The following is a 22,585-nucleotide window of genomic DNA, read 5'->3' as shown; positions in this document are numbered from 1 at the left end:
GGGTCAATACACATCCTATAAACCCTTCAGTTACATGGATACTACTTTAGTATGTAATCAGGCTAAAGTCCTCTTAGTTGAAGGTTACATGGTAAGACTCAGAATGATGAAACACAGTGGAAATTAAACATCATTACATGTGCAATAAAGATATTCAAATTTGATTATATGTGTGGTATATGTGGAATTTCCCTCCCAAGTCTCACAAAACGGATATAAATGTGTTTACAGGAAGTGAAAAATTATAATTAGCATCATATGTATTTAAACTTAAATCAGAAACACACTGAGCAGATCATTCACGTCACCACACACTTGTTACACTGTTGATTTTATGTGTAAGAGCTTTAGGTTCCCTGTTAACATTATATCTTTACATCTTTTATTAAATACTGTTGCTCTGCTGTTTATTTCAGCAATACTTCTACGAGTATGAATTTGATGAACTGCGGCAGCGGCCTCGTCAGGTTTGTCCGTATGCTGTCGTCTCCTTCCAGTTTAAAGGAAAAGACTCCCCACTTCCCAGCAAACCTCTGGCCCCCATCAGGTATGGAGATCTGGAAGGTCTGTGTGATTGCAATGATCCACGTCGGCCAGAAAGCCAAAGATTACACAGAATAATTAAGTTAAAATATCCAGAAACATATGAAACAGTAAATAGGTCAGTGGAGAGAACAGTCTGACCAGGGGAAAGGAGCGGGGTCGTTGAAAAGTCCCAACTTTGATGATTAATTTTGTCCCAATAAAAAATGAAAAGTTCAGTGATAGGTTTGGATTAAAATTAAGTTGGAGCATTGTGTCTCCAGAAAATTGGTTAAATTAGATTACAATGTCCGGTCAAGTTTTTACATTTTCTGACATCTGACATTTAAGTCTTATCTGTACGTTCATACTTACTACCAACCATGTCCCAGGGAATTATAGTTTTCTGTATTTTTATATTCATATATTTTATATTTATATTTTTGAATGTGTTTTTTTCTGTCCTCCAGACAGCCATTGTTTTCCATTTATTTTGGTGTATTTTTATTTGTAAGTGTGAGTTCATCTCAGGTGAACTCCACCCACTGCATAACTTCCTGAAAAATACTAAAAAGGAGCTGAGTGGCAGGGTGGAGAGTGGATAATAATAGAATAATAACAATAATCATAATTATTATAATAACAAGATGAAGACAAAACAGTACGACGAGCTTTAAACAAGCCAGAAATCATTTTTAAATAAACTTGTCTGTGTTGAACTGGTTTATTTTCACATGCAGACAGTTTTAGCTTCAGGCGCTAACAGCAGCACTGACCTGCTGGAGGAAATCTGTCCGTCTGTGCTGCTGTTAGCTACTGACGATAAAATGTTTTAGATAAGCATATATTTGAACATGAGTGCAAGCAGGCTGCATGGTTTAACTGACTCATACTCAAGGATGGAAGCTGGTGGAGGTGAACGTTAATGTTCAACCATTCATATAAATCTGATGATAGGGAACCTCCAAACAGTCAGGGCTGATTTTAACAGCAGGTGACAGGTTAAGTCGTTTACAATAAAAGCCCACCAAAGATCTTGTGAGGTGCTGACACTAATAGCAGAATACAGACCGCTTCAATAGGAAAAAGTGACACACACTCAGCTCCAGTTTTAGTTCATTTAATCGTCTGTGTTTTGACAACGCTTTCACGCAAAGATTTGCATAGATTTTAAAGAGCGTTAGTCCACACAGGTGTGGCTCTTCACATCACAATCAGGTGCAACACGTGTAGTTCATTCCCACAATAGATAATTAACACCTGGGGTGTCCTGAGGGCAGAATGTGTGACCGTATATATCACTAGACTGAGATATCATGAAGATAGTATCATAGAAAAGAGTAAAAAAACAAAGTAATTATTTACACTTATACACATGATATCTGATCTTACAGACAATGCTGCTGCAATACATCAATCTTGTGAACATCATAAATACAGAAAACAGTCAATCAGGAAAATCAGATCTTAAAAGAGATCCTAAAAAAAGAGAATGTCTTTGTACTTCAGAGGAAACATTTTAAATCAAACTCAACTTTTAATCCATATTGGACTAAAGATCCAGAAAGCCTCTCTCTCCCTCTAAAGCCAGAGGGTATCCAGGTTACCACCTTTTTAGAAAGCAGGGAGCAAGGGGAGAATATTTATTACAACGGATAGTGCTGCGATCTTTTCCTTTTCAATTCTCTGTTTGTTATTCCCACACAAACTGTACAGCAGCTTTAGCGCGGCAAGTGATTATCCCTTTAACGGAGATAGTGTTTCCTGTATTTGGGTGTCTGAAAGAGGGACAACGATAAGTATAATGAAAGAGTTATTATTTGTACAGCACCCGTTTAAAACAGTTTTTCCTTGCCACTGTCACCAAGTGCTAGCTCATGTGGGAACATTGGGTCTCTTTAAAGTGACTTTAGAGATTACTTTTGTTGTGATTTGGCGCTCTAAAAGTAAAGATTGATTGATACATGAAATGCAGCTCAAGGTACAGTATTCTTTGCAAAATGGTTGCTTTGTTAGTAATGTCATTTACAGGATTTATTGCAAATGATTCTTCAAATCTAAGTTTATAAAGCAGACAGACACACTAAATACATGGTGATAAATACATTGACATGGTGTTTGTGTGCTGTGTTTGATGGACAGGTCGAACAGTCAGTCAGCAGAGCAGAGTAAAGGTGAGCACTGCTCCGTGTTTTTCATTTAATTACACCAGACTTTCACACTTACAGCTACAGGATAAAAAAGGAAGTCCTCTTCTTTTTTTTTCTTCATATCTTGTCCTGAAACTCACCCTGATGATCTTCCTCTCTCTGCTCCTCTTTCTCTCACTGTGTTTTACTCTCTCAGAGCAAACTCAGTTCACTGTGTGGACTGGAGATTTGGTAAAAGGCGACCGGGTTCTCTATCAGATCGCCCTTCGCTCCTTCTCTCCTCCCTTCCTGCCCCACAGACTGTGAGTACTTAACTAACTTCTCCAAGTATTTGAGCAAAGTTTCAACACTCTAAAAATATTCCTGTTAGCTGTGTTTCAATTGAGTCATACGACAGGATCAGATCAAATTCGGTGGGTGTTTTTGTTTCTCTAGGCACAAAACCAGACGGAGGGCGGCAATGTTACTGATATGTTCCATTCAAATTAATTTAGCTCAGGAAATTCCTTCTCCATCTCACCTGTTTTCTCATAACAGTCACGTGCTGCTCATGTTATTCACCAGTGCTTTGTTTCTGTGGTGCTTTGATTTGTTATTAAAACAACTTATTTGCCTGCCTCAGATTTTAGGTATTCACATAGAAGCTCTCTGTTTGCAGATTTGATTGGTTTATTTAAAAGTAGCTTTGTGTAAACACCTTTAGGGCTAACTATATGACACACTGAGTCCATATTTTTACAACACATTTCACAGTGGCATGAAGAGAGCATCCAGAGTATACTTGGACACTCAGTCATTAAAAACAAGTGACACATTAAAATCTCAGGAGTTGTTATGAATGGTGATCTGAGATTTTAGAATCTCAAAAACACCACCAAGGTTGCTTCTTACCATCTAAGAAATATCTCTAAAAGAGGTTTCACAGTATGTTTGAGTGCAGCTTTTACAGGAGAAATGAGGTGACACATCGTTGTTCATCAGTCTGCCCGAACACCTGAAACATGGATAGATATGAAGGTTTGATCAAGACCAGACTGTAAACCTTTTAAGATGGAGGTTGTATGAACTACTAGTTGTCTAGTAGTGTCTAACACATCTCATAAATGTGAAAATAATTTGGCAACAACACGTTTGGAAAGTGCATCTCTCTGTTTTATGTTGAGTTTAAACCAGTTCTTTCTCAAATTTGAAAACAATTCTCTTTTTTTTAATACTCATCTTGTTCTTCAGACCAGAGAAGTTGGAAATTGGTTGGTTGATGAGGCTCGACAAGGTGACCGAGCTCCTCCCCTCCGACCTTTTCTCCTACAACCTCTACAAGAGCAGCCATATAGGTGAGGTCAAGTTAACCTGATACACATGAAAACTGAAAAAGAAATGCATTTACAACATCATGTAACTATAACTAACTATAAGAAATATGTGATTTGTTGTTTGTATTGTCCCTGTTGTATTGTTTAAATATTGGTATAATCAATCTAATTGTGTTGGATTTTGTGTGTTTTGTGTGTAGTTGTGAAGAGCGGCCATTGCTGCAGTCTTCTGGAGGTGATTGACAGAAGTCGGTCAATGAACAGTGTGATTAAACTGCTGCAGGAACTGGAGATGAAGAGAGTGGTGGGTTTGGTGTCCTTTTTTAAATACTGTAAATGCGTTTATTTTGCTGAGTGCATTCTTTTTGGGTGCTGCTAGATTACAGGGTGATTAATGAGTCTTCATTAACCGTAATGGCAGAGACAGCCAGCCTCCTCTTCCCTGGTTAAAGGATGTGGCTGCTTATCTTTATTCATGTCAACAAGCTGCAACATTGCTCTGGGTGAAATGTTCCTTCACCACGAAGATTACAGTCACATTAGTTTGTTTAGAAACTGCTGCAAAGATGAATTAGATTAGATTAAAGATTAGAAAGATTAACAGCCTCCAAAGAGTAGTTCATTGTAAGACAGACACCACTGCACATTATTGGGAATCCAATAGCAAAGATATGAAAGAATATGAGAGAAAAGAACAAGCAAAAAAGAGAGAAGAAGACAAGGTGAATCAAATAAGAACTGTTGCATCACATTTCTCTATTTTTGCACACAGGTTCTGGTGACTCCACTATCAGAGAAAGGCTTCCTCTTCCTGCTGTCCAGTGTTCAGATGGCAACACCCAACGGTATGACACGGATCAGATAGGGTGTATTAGTGAATCATTACGTAGAGGATCTTATTTGATTAACTGTGAGGTTGTTAAAAATAACACACACACAACAGTGTGTCTTTGTAGAGTGTGACGTGAGAACCAGCAGTTTTCTCTACAAATGTGATGTTATTAAATGTCCGTAATAGTAATATGAGGCATAGAAGATTTTACTGCTTCTAAAAATGACAATGGTGTTTTTTTCAGAGAGAGAAGAGAACTGGAAGAGGTGTCTTCAGGCCTTGTTTATCTTCCCAGAGTCCAGAGATTTGGCCAACGCCAGTGAGTAACACAGGAACTGCTGGGTGGGGTGGGGCGGGCCATTTATACATTTTTCCAAGTGATCCATTATCTCATCTTTGGATGCCTGTCGTTGAAAAGGAACAAATAGAAAAGAATGATGTAAGAGAGGCTCTTTCTTTCCCACAAGTAGAACTGCAGAATTGATCCATCACTATGAGCAACACCTTCGCCATTACACGTAGTCGTATAGTCGTTTCCTCCACTGTGAATATAATGATATTGATTATTGTAACTTTGATGGAATCGTAACTAAACAACACATCAGTACAAACTGAAGCTTCGACTTGAAAATAATCACTTTGTTATTTTCCTATTTCGTAGCATCAAGGTGTGCCTCCTCTTCCCATGATGCAACCGAGTCTGGTAGCACGGTGATGCCGCGTCTGAACCAGTTCATCCCAGCACTGCATCATGCCCTGGTGAAGGCCCGAGCCAACCCCCCTCCTGAGCTGTCTGCCGGCGTGGAGCGCCAGGCACGGGAGTACCTCATCGGCCAGAACGACGGCAAGGTGTGTGGGAACAGTTCAGGTGTCGGGGACAAAGTTCAGACTAAAGGCCAGTTAATTGGGGACAGGTTGTCCAATATGGGGACAAAAGCTGATTTCTGGGTCAGTGGTTAATGTTAGGGTAAAAGTTAGGGTTAGGCAAGTAGTGGTAGTGGAGACAACTGGCCCCCGCCCCTCGCACATACATCAGAGTACATCAGGAACAGAGTTGGTGAGATAAAATGTGCACAATTACATTTATGTAGCCTAAATAAATATTAAATTGTTTTTTTTTTATTTCTCCAGTACCAAGAGCAGTACTTGTAATGTCAGAACTTATCAATACCACAGTCTAGTCTTATATAATTTAGCCCCGGGTCTCGATTTAAATACCCGACTTTGGTACCCATCTCTAATTAGCAGTTAACAGTAGAGTCCCTAAATGGGTTTTTAGATGCACTGTAATAGTTAGCAGCCATTTGTGATAGAGGAACCTGGGATTTCTGATGTCACAACAAAAAAATGACAATCACATAAACGAGTAGAAAAACATTTCTTTGTCAGGTTGAGTTTATTTAGTCAGTGTAGATTCTACATTTGCTCATTAAATCGTTCCTCATAACTTAAAAGCTCATCTTTTTGTATCTGCTCTCCAGGTTCGACAGTACCCCATGGGCGAGTACGACTCTAAACTGGATGAGGACGGGAAGCTGTTTCCTGCTCCCAAGCATCACCGTCTGAACATGGACGGCTACCTGCACTCCTACCTGTACAGCCCCGCCCTCTATATGCTGTCAGTGGCCCGGGCCAGGCAGATGGTGGAGGCACAGTGTGTCCCCAAGGAGCCACAGGAGGTGAAGCCCAGGAAGAGCTGTGGAGGCCAGAGAGAGGCGATGGGGAACGAAGCAACCAGCAACACCAGAGACAGACCGACCAAGGAGAAAGTAAAAAACACAGTCTATTTTTTGACCAGTGTTGTGCACAGAAGAGTGTGTGATTTTATTTTTTGTCATGATGCTCAAATGTTTGTTGTTTGTCCCTCAGATGCAGCAACTGCTAGACCTCATTTTAACCTGTAAGAGGAATGCAGAGAATGAGGTTAAAAGAGAGGAAGGAAGAGACGGAGGGTTGAAAGTACCCGGTAGGAAGAGGAAGCTGGAACAGGAGACGGCAGAGAGAGCGCTGAAATTCCTGAAGGCGTCGCAGGAACCCAGAGGAAGTGAACAGATAGCAGGTGAAGTGACAAGAGTCAGCCAATAGCCTGAATGTGGGATAACAAAACTGTGACAGCGAACGTAGCAAAGACAGCGATAAAATGTCATCAAACAAGTTCCCTATGCCAAAAATAACTTAACAAACACTGAAAAAGATAATCCTTTTCAGTCAAACTGGACTGGTCTTTGTCACTGTTATCTCCTCCTGACAGCAATGGACTCCACCAAAGGGAGGTCCGTGGCTGTGTTTTTAATCCATTTTAGAGGCAACTGCTTTCCTTTTGTTTTTTTTGCCAGTCGAGTGGCAGGTGAAGGACTTGAGTGATCCTTGACTAAAGAACGGAGCTTTTTGGGTGTAAAATGTACTCTGAGATGTCAGGAACAAACACACCCTACCTTAACGACTGTCTGGCCAGCCTCTGTTGACTTAGATTAATGTATTTATTTAAGCCTGTTATCAGGAAACAGATCATCACACAACAGGTGGTATAATATTTACCAATCAGAAACACACAAGACTTTATAACGAGGTCATAATAAGCTGCGTTCTCGTTTCTTCTCTAAATAACAAATTTTAGTCAAAATCAGTCCAACAAAAAACATCTCAAAAAACTGAGACACCCTTAAAGTCTTCTCACCATTACCACCGGACACTCCCATGATTTACATAACAGGTGATCTAACAATGAGTCAGCAGTTTTGCATGTACATTACAGTAATTACTACCACACACATGGATCTGTACAATCTGAAATTTCTGTTCCACAGAGTCTGATCAGATGTTTTTTAATTTTCTGGTAGATGTAGGAAAGAAGTCTTTTTGAGAATGTGTGTTACAGCCCAGGATTTTAGATTAGAAGGATTTCAATAGAAGTATTTTCAACTTGAGCAGACTCATGTTTTATTTTCATCATCTCTTTTTTTATTGACTTTGTGTGTATTAGCTTTGCCTCTGAAGTTTGTTTTTGCTTTGCTTTCAGTCTCAGTACACCTTATTAGGTGCTCATCTTACAATCGATGGTCAGTGTGTTGTTTACTGACATCTGTTTTCTCTGTTTTTTCACCTAGTTGACGGAAGCCAAGTCCTCGCCCCTCCTGGCTCTCTCGCGTCTGTGATTGGCTCAGTGGGTTTGAAGGACACTGACCTAAGAGACGGATCTGAGCTCGCTACCAAACTTCTCAACCTGCTGACAGGTGACTAAAGACGGTCTGCTAGACTACACCAATTACTACAGAATAACACATGTGGAGTCTTTACTCTATTAAGCCAGTGTAATATAGTTTTCTTTGTTCTTCTCTGGCACCAATTCAGTGAAAGCCACCTCATCTTATTCAGATTGTCATGCATGAACTCATGTTGCATCAAAACACTAGAAGACGATCGTAGGACATCATGAAATCATGGGTTGTAAAAAAATAAATCTGCTTATCACTGTTTTCACAACACTGTTAACATCAACATAACCAACGTTTCTCTACCTGCTAACAGGCCTCAACCAGGCTGCCACAGGAACAGCCAATCAGAGCCCTTCTGAGGTGCAAGAGGAAAGCCAGAGGGAATCCTGTCCATTTGATAGGCTGGCCACCAAACTGGGCCTCCCCACCAACTGTGACATTGACCTGAGGAAGCAGGAGGAGCTGGAGGTAACTGAGGGGTTAAAGTACATGTTTGTGTCTGTTGGGTATTTTAGCTTTATGGTGTCTTTTCCTCAAATCATTGTATAGACACATACTAAGAACACCTACTTGTGGTGTGGTGGTCACCTTTCTGTCTGTGTCCTTCAGTTTCCCTTGACCTATAGTTACCTGTACTTTACATATAGCACAGTGTCAAAATGAAGCCAGCAAGAACTAAGATGCTGCAGACATATGCATTGAAAGTATGATCACACATTTGAGAACTTTTTGTTTTGGAAAGTGACGCTTAGAAGTGTCAGTGCTATTTTTTATCATGTGGAGATACTTTTTTAACACTCTCATTTTCTCACTAGAACCTGCAACTTTTCACAGCCATTGTGTGTAAATCATGATGATTGTTAGGGGTTACTTGGCAATTGAAGCAGTGTATGATTAGACTATAAAGATTTCTAATTCTATTGAAGAAAAAAACAAACAATGTCACCGTTTTGGAATACACCGGCTGAAAATGTCTAACTCTAGATTGTCTTTCTTTGAATTTTTATTTTTTATTTGATCGGCAACACTAGAGAGATAAAGGCAAATTCTTTTTGTATGTGTCTCTAGGAGCAGACGGCCGGCAGCGTCAGTAGTTTGGAGGGATTCAGTCCCGGCTCCCACAGCGGGGAGATGATGAATCACCACGGAGCAGCAGGTAGAGGGGGAGGAGGAGGAGGAGGAGGGCTGGGGAGGAGAACAGGAGGATTTCAAGAGGAGGAAGAACAGTGGATGATCCCGTGGGTCCTCATCCCCATTACAGGTTTGTCTGCCGACCTGAATTTTCAAAATTTAAATCGGCAAAAAAACAATGCCACAGACTCCCTTAACATATGTAATTTATATTTCCTTAAGTTGACTTAGAGCCACTGAAGTGGAGTCATTTGCTTTATTTGCATACAGACTATGGAAGCATGGTTCAGTGTTGATTACATAGGAAAATATAAAGGGAAACACACCAACTGCCATAATGTAAATCTGTGATGAACAATACAGAGTCCTAAGTCCATTAACAGTTTAGTGACATTTACTACATGCATTATTTAGCACACTACTAGTGGTTTACAGTGCTGGATATAAAGCAGCAGATCCTCACCAGGTTAACTCTGATCTCTGTCTTCAGGTCTGTGTTCGAAGAGGTACACCCAGAGAGACAGAAACATCCCTCAGGACCCCCGCTTCCACCACCTCGCCACGGCAACAGCCATCACCACGTCAACCAAACCCCCTAGGAAGAGCCCCACCCCGTCTCCTGTGCCCAGCCCTCCTCCCTCCCCGTCTCTGTGCCCCTCACCTGACCCCAGCCCTCCCCCTTCACCCTCCCAGTGCCCGTCCCCGGAGCCCAGCCCTCCCCCATCCCCGTCTCAGTGCCCGTCCCCAGATCCCAGTCCTCCCCCCTCTCCCTCCCAGTGCCCATCTCCACAGCCCAGCCCTCCCCTCTCTCCCTCCCAGTGCACATCTCCACAGCCCAGTCCTCCCCTCTCTCCCTCCCAGTGCCCATCTCCACAGCCAAGCCCTCCCACCTCTCCCTCCCAGTGCCCATCTCCACAGCCCAGTCCTCACCCTTCTCCCTCCCAGTGCCCAACACAACAGCCCAGCCATCCTCCTCCTTCTTCCCTGTCCCCCTCGGTTCAGCTCAGCCCTCCCCCTTCCCCATCCCGGTGTCAGTCCCCCGAGTCTAATGAGCTCAGCCCACTTAACAAGGATCGCAGTCGTGCTAACGAGGAGCGGTTAGCTCCCACAGCCTCCAGGGAGTTTGCAGGTAATCTCAGCCTCACTGAGTTGTTCTCAGGGTCAGCTTGTTGCACCTGTTCACGTTTTAGACTGTAACACCACCTACAGTTTTTCATTTGATTGCCACTAATGTGATATTTGTTATTTCAGTTTCTATCTCAAAGTTTGAAAATGGGACCAAGTTTATTTCCTGTCACAGTGTTTATCAAAGCCAATGGCAGTCAGACTTAGTTTGATGTCACATCTGTCAGCTTTTTTTGGGAAATCTTAGGACCACCATGCACTTATTTTGCATTTGAACACATGAGTTTCAGAAGTCTTACAGTCTGTCATATATTTGATTTATTGTTCACCTCAACCCTCCCTCCTCCATACACATTCAGTACCTCAACCTCAGCTCCAAGTGTGTCTTCCCATCGTCAGATTTTGAGTTAGAAACTAAAATAGCAAATGCAACAAAGGCTGCAGTTATGTGGCATGTATCAAATACACGTATATTGTAGTTAATACTCCCATCAATACCCTTGACCATGGCACTACAAAAAGTGCTTCATTCTTCTTACGTCTTCTTCTGTTGTCACCAGCGATTGTTTATTCTTAATTCATCATCTGTGTGTATGTACTTCAATTGGAAAACCTTTCACTTCACCTCTTAGGTATATTTTTTAAGATAGGCCTTGACCAAAGTAGTCAGGACTTGTGTTGTTTTACAGACTCTTTAGTCAATATGCTTCATATGCAATATGTTACCAGTCAACATCTAACAACATCTGTCTCATACAGGAATATCAAAGGACAGAGAAGAGAAACCTCAAGGGAAAGAAAAGAAAAATGGGGAACCATCCATTTCTGCATCCAACCAGCCTTTTATCCCTCCAGTTTCAGAGAGGACAAGCTGCTTACCATCACTCCCTGAGCGAGAGGTGGAGGATGCAGACAAAAGGGAAATGGGGAAAGTGAAGGACACACAGACAAAACTTTTGGGGGAGCGAAAAGAAACGCAGGTTGAAAAAGTGTGTAAACGAGGGGAAGATGAGGTCAAAGAGGGTAAGCAGGATGAAGTGGAGGTGGTGGACATGATATGTGAGGAATCTAGTGATAAGGAGCAAAAGGGAGACTCAAAGGAACTGGTAGGTGGCTCTTCGTTTTCTCTCTCCACCTCCTCACCTTCTGCTCGTCCTCTCAGAGATATCGACAGCATTGTGGACAAACATCTGGGGGACTTTTCCTCTGAGTTACAGCTGCTGCTGCAGGAGGAGAGCGTGTACTACAGCTGCCCACAGTCCCCACACTCCACTTCAAACACAGAGATCTCCGCCCCTAAACAAACATTCCCAAACACCTCAATATCTCAATTTTCACAGTATGTGTCATTCTACCACACCTGTCCGCCGGTTCAGGACTACGTGAGCTCACTACAGGATAGCATTGACTGCATGATGACAGAGTTTGATGGCTGGCAGAGCAGCAAGCCTGACACCAGGCGGACTGAGACTGATGCCACGTTGGCCAACAATGTAAGTGCTTTTGTGGCCGGCATCCGAGCAGGCAATGCTAAAACAGGCAGCGATGATGAGGCTTCTGCTCCCTGCGGCGAACTGACGGCTGCCGGTGTCGGTGCTTCAGTTAGTGTAACTCCTGCACTCTCGAAAGGAAGTGAAGGGTGGCGGCCGGATTCAATCACCAAACAGGTTCCTGATGCTGCAAACAACAGGAATCCCCCAACTTCTAATGTCACTTTATCTGTTCCTACCTCGGCATCTGGTTGTAGCCAAGAACCTGCCAACACTGCCGTCCTCCATCCTCCTCCTAACAAGTCCTCAAAGTGTCACTGGACACCACAGCAAAGCCATAGCACCTTAGAGATCAACAGGACAGTATCTCACAACGTTAGACAAACACCACATAACAGCACAAACTTGGCTGTACATATTCACAGTGGAATAGAAGCTGGAAGTAGCCTCGCGGGTGCAAAACGCGAGGTGACTATTCCAGGTTTCTCTAGTGTTTCTAAACCCTCCGCAGAATCTTCACCACCCTCTGAGCGCGTCTCCAGCCCGGCCTCAGGGCCCCTAACCAGGCCCGGCACGAGCCCCGCTCCCCCTGTCACAGCTCTCAGCTCCCTCATCAGCCAGCTGCAGCCAGAGGTGTTCAACAGCCTGGTGGAGATCATCAAAGACGTCAAGAGAAACTCGCTGCAGTTCTACCTCCACAGCACTGAGCCAGAGGACCAGGTGTATGAAGACGTCAGGGTAACCACACGGGCGATATGGCTCACATTTAATTCATAAGTCATTAAAAGTAGATGATAAACACATACAATGATTTTTATATTTTAGTTTCTACAGTTAATCCTTTATCAATGAATGTTAGGACAGTGATTGATTGAAGATATTGAAAAATATGACAAATTATAGAGCTCGGTGAAAACTGAAAGGTAATGATATAACAACCTCAATAAACAAACAATAGACATGGAAAGGCAGCTTTATTTACATAGCACATTTCATACACAGAGTGTTTCAATGTGCTTTACATAAAACAAAACATTAAACTTTAAAACTTAGAAACATTAAAACATACAATTCAAAACAGGAAAATTATAATAAAAAAGGGAACAAACCCCAGGAAAAGAAAAAGCTAGACTATGACTGGAGCATAAAATAATTGCTTTAAAATTATTAAAAGAACGTACAATAAATGAATAAACCTAGACATCAATTACAGTGATTATATTGTGATGGCAGAGACTCACAAAGACTGTTAGACGTCTAGTATTTTCTTTTAATTCAGAGAGCACCACTTCCCAAGTTACATCACCATCTTAATTAAGAAAGAAGGTGCAGTGCTGGTGTTGTTGTGAAAGTGAAAATGTTCTGTCTGTACTCTCACAGAGCATTTGTTAGTGTGAGGATGATTTGTGATGATGCTGAATTATTTTAATGATGAGACGAGACTAGGATCTTCGTGCATGGACAAACAGAAAAAGGGGCAGTTTGTATAGTATTCCCAGCATGACGGCTATTTTCCATCACGTAACGGGGTGACTTACACAAAATATGATCTGGGGCCTCTCCAAAAGTATTTTTGTCCTAACTTGTCGGCGCCCTCTCCAGCAAGTTTAAAGACCCTTGACCTCTCTGAGTGATGACCACACTGTAAGCTTTCTAGAAGTTCAAGAAAATAAACTGAAACAATTTAATTGCATCTCATCAAAGTCAGGGGTTAAAATCTCCCAGTTAAACTTTTATGTGTATCGATATATTTTAAGCAATTTGTAAAAATAAAAAAAGTCAGTAGTTCCCAGTTTTTAATTACATTTTTAATCTACATTTTATATCTTCTCCCACTCGGCTCATTTTCAGGTAGAGACTCGAGTTTATCAACAATTGATCATGCTGAAGCTGAATCTTTGAGGGTTTTTGCCAACACTAGATAATCATTTACTTGTATTAACAGATGTGCTGATGATGTCCAGTTCATCAGCATCAGTCATGCTCTAATTGATGTATAATCGTATTTTTGTGTAGTTTACATACTGTGTGTGTGTGTGTACTGTTTTGCTGTAGGAATACCTCTTGAAGCAGGGCAACGTTGAGCAGAGTCCTGTGGCCTTTATGAACCAAGAGAACTCTGACAACAAGCTGCTGGTCGTCATTAAGAACAAGGACATAGCTGGACACATACACAAGGTTAATGATCACTTTAACAACTACTTCTGTTTCTTTCCATCCTGACTAAAGTGGCAGTAGACAAAGTGAAAGCACCTTTTCACACTTTGTGCAGTTTCAGATCTCACCTGAACAAAGTCTCCTTTCATGACTACAGTTGATTTGCCCTCTCAGGTCCTCGGGTTGCCAGGTGTTCAAATCGTGTGTAGCAGTCAGGTCAAAGGAGCCGCCACTCCAAAAAACTAACTAATGATTCTGTTTGGTTAATTTAGTTTAATACACTTCAGGAGTAGAGCTGACCTCCTCCAGCAGGGTGGGAACGAGGCTCTGCCAGATGTGTGTTCTGACTAATGAACCTGAGCCGCTCTGGGACTGGCAGAAATCAGTCATGTCTGTAAATGTGCCGGAGCCCCCGAGGCACTGAGATCAGCTCTGTGTCTGCACCAGTAGAGGAATGAGAGCAAATGGTATCACAGCACCTCCCAGTGTGTATGGCTGTACGTGCAGTTCTCAGAGGCATGAACCAGAATACACAACCTGACAGTAGTGCTGAAACGATTAGTCAACTATTTTGATAACTGATCATTTGATCTTGGAGCGTCCTGGTGGTCGAGTGGTTAGAGCACATGCCAAATAATCGCAGTGTCCCTCGTTCGAATCCGGCCAGGCACATATGCAGCAGGTCATTCCCCTCTTTCTCTCTCCCTGTTTCTTGTCGGCTAAAAAACAAATTAATTTGATCTTATTAAGTTGTTTTTCAAGTAAAACAAGCTTTTCACTTGTTAGGATTTGCTGTTTTTTTCTTTGTCTTATTTAATAGTAAATTGATCATTTTGGAGTTTAACTGTATATAAAGCAATTTAAAGATATTGTATACTATTGGATATTATAACAAGCATTTTTCACTGTTTTATGAGATATTATAGAAAAAATGATTTGTCAATTAATCAATAAAATAATTACCACTAGGAGTCAGGACACTACATGATAGCGAGGCTTACATCTTGTATGACCTTGTTCATATAGATCATAATCTGTGTGTGAGGAGACGTTTCCAGTTTGTGTTCTGTCACAGGAAAGAATTCACTGATTACAGTCTGACTGACTTTTTTTTTTCATGCTGATGTACTGGATGAAAGTGGACTAACAGTAGGTGGGTTTGTGTTTTTGTGTACACATCAGGTCCCAGGTCTGATGTCTCTGAAGCGACGCTCGTCGGTGGTGTTTGTGGGGATCGACACTCTGGACGACATCAGGAACAACAGTTACAACGAGCTGTTTGTTTCTGGAGGCTGCATCGTTTCTGACGAGTTCCTCCTCAATCCGGACTTCATCAGTCCCGGTAGGTCAAGGATCAGAATCCAACAGCAGTATCCAGCAAAATGTATCTTAAGTTAATAATGGAACAATTTATGCAGTTTTCTAACTCCTACATCAGTCTTATATTGACAAAAACATATTTTGGTAATATTTGCATCTGTGATCTCATGAGTGAAATGCATTACTGGTATAGAACTCACATTCTGTGTTTATTTCACCTGAATTGATGAGATGTTGTTCTGCAGATCGACTGGCTTCACTGCTGATGTTCCTGGAAAAACACAGTTCTCTAGACAGTGTTTGGAGATGGAGAGTTCACTGCAAAACACACAAGAAATTAAAAGAACAAGCCAGGTACTAATTCCACGGCTGCACTGTATAATGGCAGACACTACAGCGTGACAGACACAAGATGAGACTGTAACATGGTTAATGGTTTGTAGCTGAATGGATTTACAGCCACAGTGGTGTTTCTAGCCTGTTACATAGAGCATTGAACTTTTTAACCCTCGTAAACCAAAGCTGGCTGCTTGATTTTCACTCCTTTAACTTACAGGCTTGCAGCAGTCATTGCGTGTCATAACTTGGCGTTTCATACATTATTTTCTGACTTAGTAAGATGACTCAAAAATGCCTTCATGTGGTACTCAGTCTTTTTAATGTTTTTGTGTGTGTGTGTGTTCGTTGGGTTGCCAGGTTCAGGAGAGATGCAGCCAACTTACTGGACATACTGTCAGTCTATCAGAAGCGGCAGGTTGTTGAATTCCTCCCATATCATCACTGCGACATGATGAACCATCAATCATCTGACCTGGACTGTCTTATCGAGCTCCAGGCCCGATACACACAGTACCGACACACAATCTTCCTGACTGGTGCGTTCGTCAGCATTGGCCCTCCTGGGTTGTTTATCATTACCAGGGATTCATTGATTACCCGATTAGCTGCTGAGGTTTGAAAAACTTGATTTACCACCTGAACTTAAGTATTGAAATTCTTTATTTTTTTATTTTTCTCAGATCATCATTTTGAGAAGTTCCCTGCCTACTCCAGTAGCGGTATCATCGTGGCCAGTATCGAAGAAATTCTGCACAACTTCACCAAACTGGTCGGTTACCACGACATCAAGGACAAGCAGCCAATCATAGACAACCTGATTGCACCCAAAGGTCAGTTGTAGTATTTAATTTAAATTAGAAAATATAAAAAAAACCCAGCTAAGAAAATGTAAATGATATTCCGTGATGCTTAAACTATATAAGCTTTGACTTTCACACGACTGAGCATGTTGATTGGATCTGGTAATCAGCAAAGTTTTATATTTAGTAAAGGAAGTGAGTCTTCCTGTTATTTACAAGTTAGATAAAAAGTCATTCAACTATGCCGCTATTGCTGTGTACCACCTGGAACTATGGTTTAGAGCGAGAGGAGACACTTTAAAACTTCAACACTTACTGTGAAGCTGGATCAAATGCGCTTGTTGGCATGAAATCAAAGTGGAGTTAGAGAGATGCATTTACCAGATTTTGCGCCTCTGTAGCAAAAGGCTTTGTAGAATTTTTTTCCCATACATGCAACACTACTGCCCGACATCTGCAAACAGACTTTCATGTGGAAAATTGGTGCAGTTTTCCTTTGAAGTTGATGTACTAAAATGATGCTTTATTAAAATTCCCGTCATTTACTTCAAAAGTTGTAATGGCAAATTAATGTCCATATTTAAGTAGCCTGGATCACAAATAATCTCACAACTGAAATTGGGTCTGTTTAGTCAGAAAAAGTTGGGAACCTCTGCCTCAGTGTTTTACTCAGTGTTCTCTTCTGTTTTCAGGTGTCATTAAACAGCGGAGTGATGGTGACTGTGTGTCAGGCTCTGAACGTTCTCCGTCTATCTTCCCAGAACACATCCACCCCCTCTCCTCTGGTGAACAAGCCCAACATCTTCTCCAACAGCCTGGCTCTAGCCTCCCCCACCCCCCCCATCTATCTGACCAGCTAGTCCCAGAAGCTTCCTGTAAGGAGGGAATGCCAAACCATTCAGACACAGACCTTGAAATACTGCAAATGGCCATCTCACAGTTACGGGCTGAACGTCAGGCGCAGCAACAACAGCTACAGAAGCAATTCGATGCCCAGGCTGATTTCAGCATTAACCCTTGCAAAATCTTCCTTCCCTGTCCTGTTCGTACAGATGGCAGTCAGTTTCCTCCTTCAACTCAGGCTGTTCTCAGTGATTCAGTCCAGATCAATCCTGGAAGGAAAGCAGTGGCAGCCACTCTAGAGTTAATTCACTCCAAACTGCAGACAGAGCAAGGGGAGGAGCAAAGGAGGGAGCACAGAGATGGTGCGAAGCCGCCCACAGAGGGACAGAGGAAGGGAGGAGAGGCTGGAAGTCAGAGAGGTGATACTCCAGTGAGAGTGGTGGGGTCGTCGGGCAGAAACCAGGGTCCCAGTAATAGTGACATATCCAGCTCCGTCCGTACGTCCACCACTTCATCCAATCAAAACACAGCTGCAGCACCAAGTGGCCAGACAGACTCCACCAGTTACGAGAGAGAAAAAGCAGATCAGCGAGGGGAATGTGCATTATCCAAAGCAGCTAAAGATGGTGCCATGTCCTCCAGTTCCACCTCCTGCCCTCTAGAGGGTGACATATCAAGGTTAGTAAATTGCATGATTTGATTGAAGACATACTTTGATTTCTGCTCTTTATCTACACTTTAGTGTGAGATGCACATATGTGGGCGCTCACCCTAAAATGTCATGAACCGACTAACCACTAAACTGCCAACTAAAGTGCACAAGGCCCTAGTACACCCTGGAAATAAAAGGGTTAGAATATAGTTAGACAAACAGAAAATAACTGTGCCAAAGGTAGAATAATGAGTCAATGTGTACTAAGCGAGAGATTCAAACAAACCTCTTATACACCACATCCAATCACATGCGTATGTCAATTTCAGTGCTGATGTGGCTGGTCCTTTTAAATGATGAATGATTTGTTAATACCCTCAAATAAATGGGACACATTTCAAAATAAGAGGGTGTTGGAGCTCCAAGAAAATAGGTATTCAGCCTATTTGGTTCATACCAAACAAACCAGAGACCACTGGTAGCAGAAAGAGCAATAAGGACTAACAAGGAATAGATACTTAAAAGTTGCCCTAATGATTGGGAAACCCTAGTGGGATTGATTACCATGCACAGCCAAGTCCAGCTGCACAAACTGGTAGAACCCCAACCCAGAGCCACAAACCCCTCTTCCTCCTGTGTTTCAGGCAGGAGATACAGATTGGGTAACTCTGAGGAACAAAAAATGCCACAAAGATGCTTTTTCAACCCAAATAAATGGCAATGAAAATCCCATCCCAGAAGGAGAGGCCATGTAGTACTACCCCAAGGATTATCAGAGAGAGGGAAAACCAAAATTGAAAACCAAAATTGGGGCATATTGACGTATAAGACCGGTATAGATAGAGGAAAACTCACATGAAATAGTTATGAGCCAGGAAACTGTACAGTATGTGAATGGGTGTGAAATGAATGTTAGCTCCCTCCTGATGAGCAGGTTAAAAGACTAGAAAAGTGCTACACAAGTACAGTCCATTTACCATTTATCTTGCTTGAATACACAGAAAAAGAGTGATAGTGTGCCCTCCTACGGGCTTACATCATAAATAAATAAAAGTAAGATTAAAGCAGAGTACAGGCTTTGGTTTTAGCCGGTACTAACTCACTTAGTACGAAAAAGCACTGAGGTTTAATATCAAGTTTTCAACATCCACCAGTTCTCTGTCACCACTGTGATGATGATGATGATGATGATGATGATGATGATGATGATGATGATGATGATGATGATGAATCTCCTCTTGTTACCTCCCTGTAGAGACACACAGTCAGGCCAGGAACCGCCAGTAAGGGGAGAAGGATCGACACCTGGTTACGGCGGTACGGTAGCTTCCAGGAGCGCCCAGGTAAAAGGAAGTATCACCATGGTAACAGACCAAAAAGACAACCCAAATCAACCTGCTCAGCCGGGACCCCAACCGATCCAACAGCCTCAACATCTGCAGCAACTGAGCCAACAGCAGCAGCCAAGCGAGCAGATCCGTCAGAGTGCGTCGTATCCGCCGCCGCCACTTTACAGCCAGCAGTGGTTGGGCGACGGCCTGCTGCACCGCCCCCACCTACCTTTACCGCCCCCGCCCATGCCACGGCCCCTGGCTCCCCACGGCAGAGCGCGGGGCCTCCTGGGGACGCCACCTGTCTGGTCAGGCGGCCTGGGTCCTCGGAGGGGCACGCTGGTTTGGGGATTTCAAAGGACTGGTAGAGACGTCACTGGTTCTGCACTGCTGGGGGACTACCACACCCCCGCAGGTCAGAGCAGCCATAGACACAGAGGAGGGGGGCAAAGAGGAGGCTTTAATGGGATGTAAAAGGACCCAGATTACCTACACACCTCCTGATCCGCCCAGGGAGCAGGTCCAAGAGGAGTAACCCGGTCTCGATCTAGTCATATGAAGAAGTGGAAATGCACCAGACTCAAGGAAGGATTTTCCACACTGCATGCAGCTCTCAACGTTTTTTCTTAAATTTATGATTACAAAGTCGGGGGGTCAAGTCTAGCCCTGATCCAGGAGGGTCGGTACATATCACGGACCTTCAGAATCACCATCCAGGGGCGATCGAACGTGCGCCTTAACCACCAGACCAGCAGACGCCCTCTCAATGACTTTTAGGTTGAGTTGAAGTCAGGTTTATACATCGTTTACTTTGATAGACGTGCCAGAAGAAGCAAGACTGAGTAAAGAAAAAAATGGTTTGATTGTTTAAAACCGAAGAGTTTATACTTTAAAATATTCGGCTTGTACCTCATTTAATGAACCCGATCCCGTCATCTGAGAGGCGGAGATCCAAGGCTGCGATGCGCCGTACGACGTTCCTGGATCAGGGTCAGGCGATGTTCCCATTGGAGCTGAAACAACCAATTTGATAAGTAGTCGATTAACAGAAAATTAACCGTCGACTATTTTGATTATCAATTAATCGTTTGAGTCAATTTTTTGTTGCAAAAAAGAAAAAAAGTTCAAAGTTAATTGTCTTCAGTTTTTTCTAATTGTAGAAATCTGCTGCTTTTTTCTCTGTTGTATGTGATAGTAAACTGTATTTATCCGGGTTTTTTTGTTCTAGACGAACCTGGTTTTCATTGTTTTATGACATTCCATAAACTAAACGATTAATAAAAGTTTTTTTTTAAATGAACAGATAAATCCATAATGAAAACATAATTGTTGGTTACAGCTCTAGTTCCCAGCCACATCTTCATCTGACGAGCAGAGACAACAACAACAACAAAAAACTAAAAAAGAGTCACACTTGACACCAGCCTGCGTACAATCAGCTGCTGTAGTGTTTTCCTACAAGCTAACGAGTTAACTACCTGTTGAAACCACTACCTGTTCACCTGCTACGAAGAACACTGAAGGAAAAAAAGGCCATATCTCACCTTTGGACATGTGCCACGTTTTCATTCATAATAACTAAGCTTTATTTAATCTCACTCACTCACATTAAACTGTACAAATACTTATATTTAATTTCTTTAAAAGCGCTTTCCAGCTCTGTCTTTGTTCTCATGACTTCTCGTCATAGTCTAAAGTTTGACACATTTTCTCCTATTGGGTTTTCTCCCCTTGTTGACTCCACGTTTTCTTGAACGCACCACCATGACAAACAGATTGTTGTTGTTTTTTTTGGGAACACCGAGAACTCGTTAAAGGTTATTTCTTTATAAAGGAACCTGTGAAGATGTTTCTACAGCACCGAACCATTTTCTTCTTCTTTTTTTTTGCATCATGGAAGAGAGACTGTGACTTTAAGACCTGTGATCTTAAAGTGGAAACGATGGAAGAACTTTAAAAGTGGGAGAAATAAAATAAAAAAAATTAAAGGAATAAGACGGACAGACTGCCTTACACGTCTTCCAGTGGACACTCCTCATGTCTTGTAAAAAATATTTTTTGTACTGAATGTTTTGGTTTGTTGCCCTGGGAGCTGTTGGTGTTCACGTTGCTGTTTTATGTAGGAAGTGACTGTAAGAGGTTTTAACTTAAAAAAAATAATCATTTTTTATGTTTTTTTTTTACATCAGAGGTTTTGTTTCCTTTCTTGTTTTTTTATTAAAACTTGCCTGCGTAAACAGCTGCTTTGCCTCCAGAGTTTGTTGAGCTCAGATAGAGTCACTAACATGATGGGAAGTCTTCAGTGGTCCGCTCGGTTCCTCATAACGGAGTCAGGCTGAGAACAACATTTTAGATCCAATTCAAAAGGACTTAAAGTTTATCTTTATTTCATCATTTACTAAATCTAACATATAATTTAGTTTTTATTTTATCTTGTCTCCATAAGATGTGGTAAATTTGGCACAATTTAATGTTTTGTGCTCACAAAGGTAAAAAGACATTAGAATAGAATAAAGAATACAAAATAAGTGCATATCAGTTCCTGTGTGTATATTTCGTATTTGATCACTTGGAAGTGTTTAAAGTCTTATTTTCACATCATGAGGAGTAAGAGGACTATAAAATGTGTTAAATTACCTTTTCATGCATCTGCACACAGGGAAGCCGAGGTTTCTGGTGTTTTTGTGCGTGCACGATTGTAAAGGTAAAGATCAATTGGCTCAAACAAATCAATCTAAGAAAAAAAAGCAGTATTAAGGTCTCATCTTGAGGCAGATAGATTGTTAACAGCTGTTTTTATGGTAAGAGACACGATCAGTGATGGAGATGCAGTGTTAGGGTTGCACACTTCTAGACTCCTCGAAAGCTTTCATCGTGTTCACTAAAATTACAAATGTGTGAAAAATGAAAAAAGAAGAGCTTGAAGTTCAAACCCTGCTGACTGTCTCACCTCCACACACCTGACTGGAGCTGCTGCAGCTAGCTCCCTAATAAGCAACTACTTTGATAGTTGAATAATTGACTTTTTTTTTTTTAAGTACAAATGCCAAATATTTAGTGGTCCCATGTCCTTATATGTGAGAATTGTATGCTTTTCTTGGTCTTAAATTATAGTTACCTTGTGCTTGAGGCTATTTCTTTAATTTTATAGACCATTTAATCAATAATATAACCTGCAGATTAATTAGTTATGAAAACAATCATTGCTTGTAGCCTTACACTCTGCCAATCACTGCTTAAAGTGGACATAGTTGTCCCATCATTGACCTCGTTTGAAGCATACTGACACCTTTTATTTCAGGTCCTGAAGAATCACCTTTTTTTTTTAAAGAAGTGAAGAAGATTTTCCTTCAAAAGCAGCCCCA

The 22,585-nt window shown here is 41.8% G+C and overlaps 1 protein-coding gene across 1 annotated transcript in view; it reads left to right on the top strand.

Moving 5' to 3' along the window:
- Positions 1-21,442, top strand: part of tasora (transcription activation suppressor a) — a 31,898-nt gene extending 10,456 nt beyond the window's left edge. Inside the window, exons 7-28 of the mRNA XM_062416005.1 lie at positions 417-547; positions 2,665-2,696; positions 2,869-2,974; positions 3,903-4,006; positions 4,186-4,289; positions 4,758-4,830; positions 5,062-5,136; positions 5,479-5,666; positions 6,299-6,586; positions 6,687-6,876; positions 7,925-8,050; positions 8,346-8,500; positions 9,101-9,293; positions 9,654-10,292; positions 11,048-12,516; positions 13,834-13,956; positions 15,118-15,277; positions 15,501-15,609; positions 15,952-16,130; positions 16,275-16,424; positions 17,087-17,915; positions 19,145-21,442. Coding sequence (XP_062271989.1) covers positions 417-547; positions 2,665-2,696; positions 2,869-2,974; positions 3,903-4,006; positions 4,186-4,289; positions 4,758-4,830; positions 5,062-5,136; positions 5,479-5,666; positions 6,299-6,586; positions 6,687-6,876; positions 7,925-8,050; positions 8,346-8,500; positions 9,101-9,293; positions 9,654-10,292; positions 11,048-12,516; positions 13,834-13,956; positions 15,118-15,277; positions 15,501-15,609; positions 15,952-16,130; positions 16,275-16,424; positions 17,087-17,915; positions 19,145-19,694 — 5,973 coding nt within the window. The 3' untranslated portion in view covers positions 19,695-21,442. The remainder of the gene's footprint in view (positions 1-416; positions 548-2,664; positions 2,697-2,868; positions 2,975-3,902; positions 4,007-4,185; positions 4,290-4,757; positions 4,831-5,061; positions 5,137-5,478; positions 5,667-6,298; positions 6,587-6,686; positions 6,877-7,924; positions 8,051-8,345; positions 8,501-9,100; positions 9,294-9,653; positions 10,293-11,047; positions 12,517-13,833; positions 13,957-15,117; positions 15,278-15,500; positions 15,610-15,951; positions 16,131-16,274; positions 16,425-17,086; positions 17,916-19,144) is intronic.
- Positions 21,443-22,585: the final 1,143 nt, after the last annotated feature.

Source organism: Scomber scombrus, chromosome 3, assembly GCF_963691925.1.
Source record: "Scomber scombrus chromosome 3, fScoSco1.1, whole genome shotgun sequence".
Lineage (NCBI taxonomy): Eukaryota > Metazoa > Chordata > Actinopteri > Scombriformes > Scombridae > Scomber > Scomber scombrus.
Note: the sequence above shows the minus strand (reverse complement) of the source record. Positions and strands in the feature narration are given on the sequence as shown.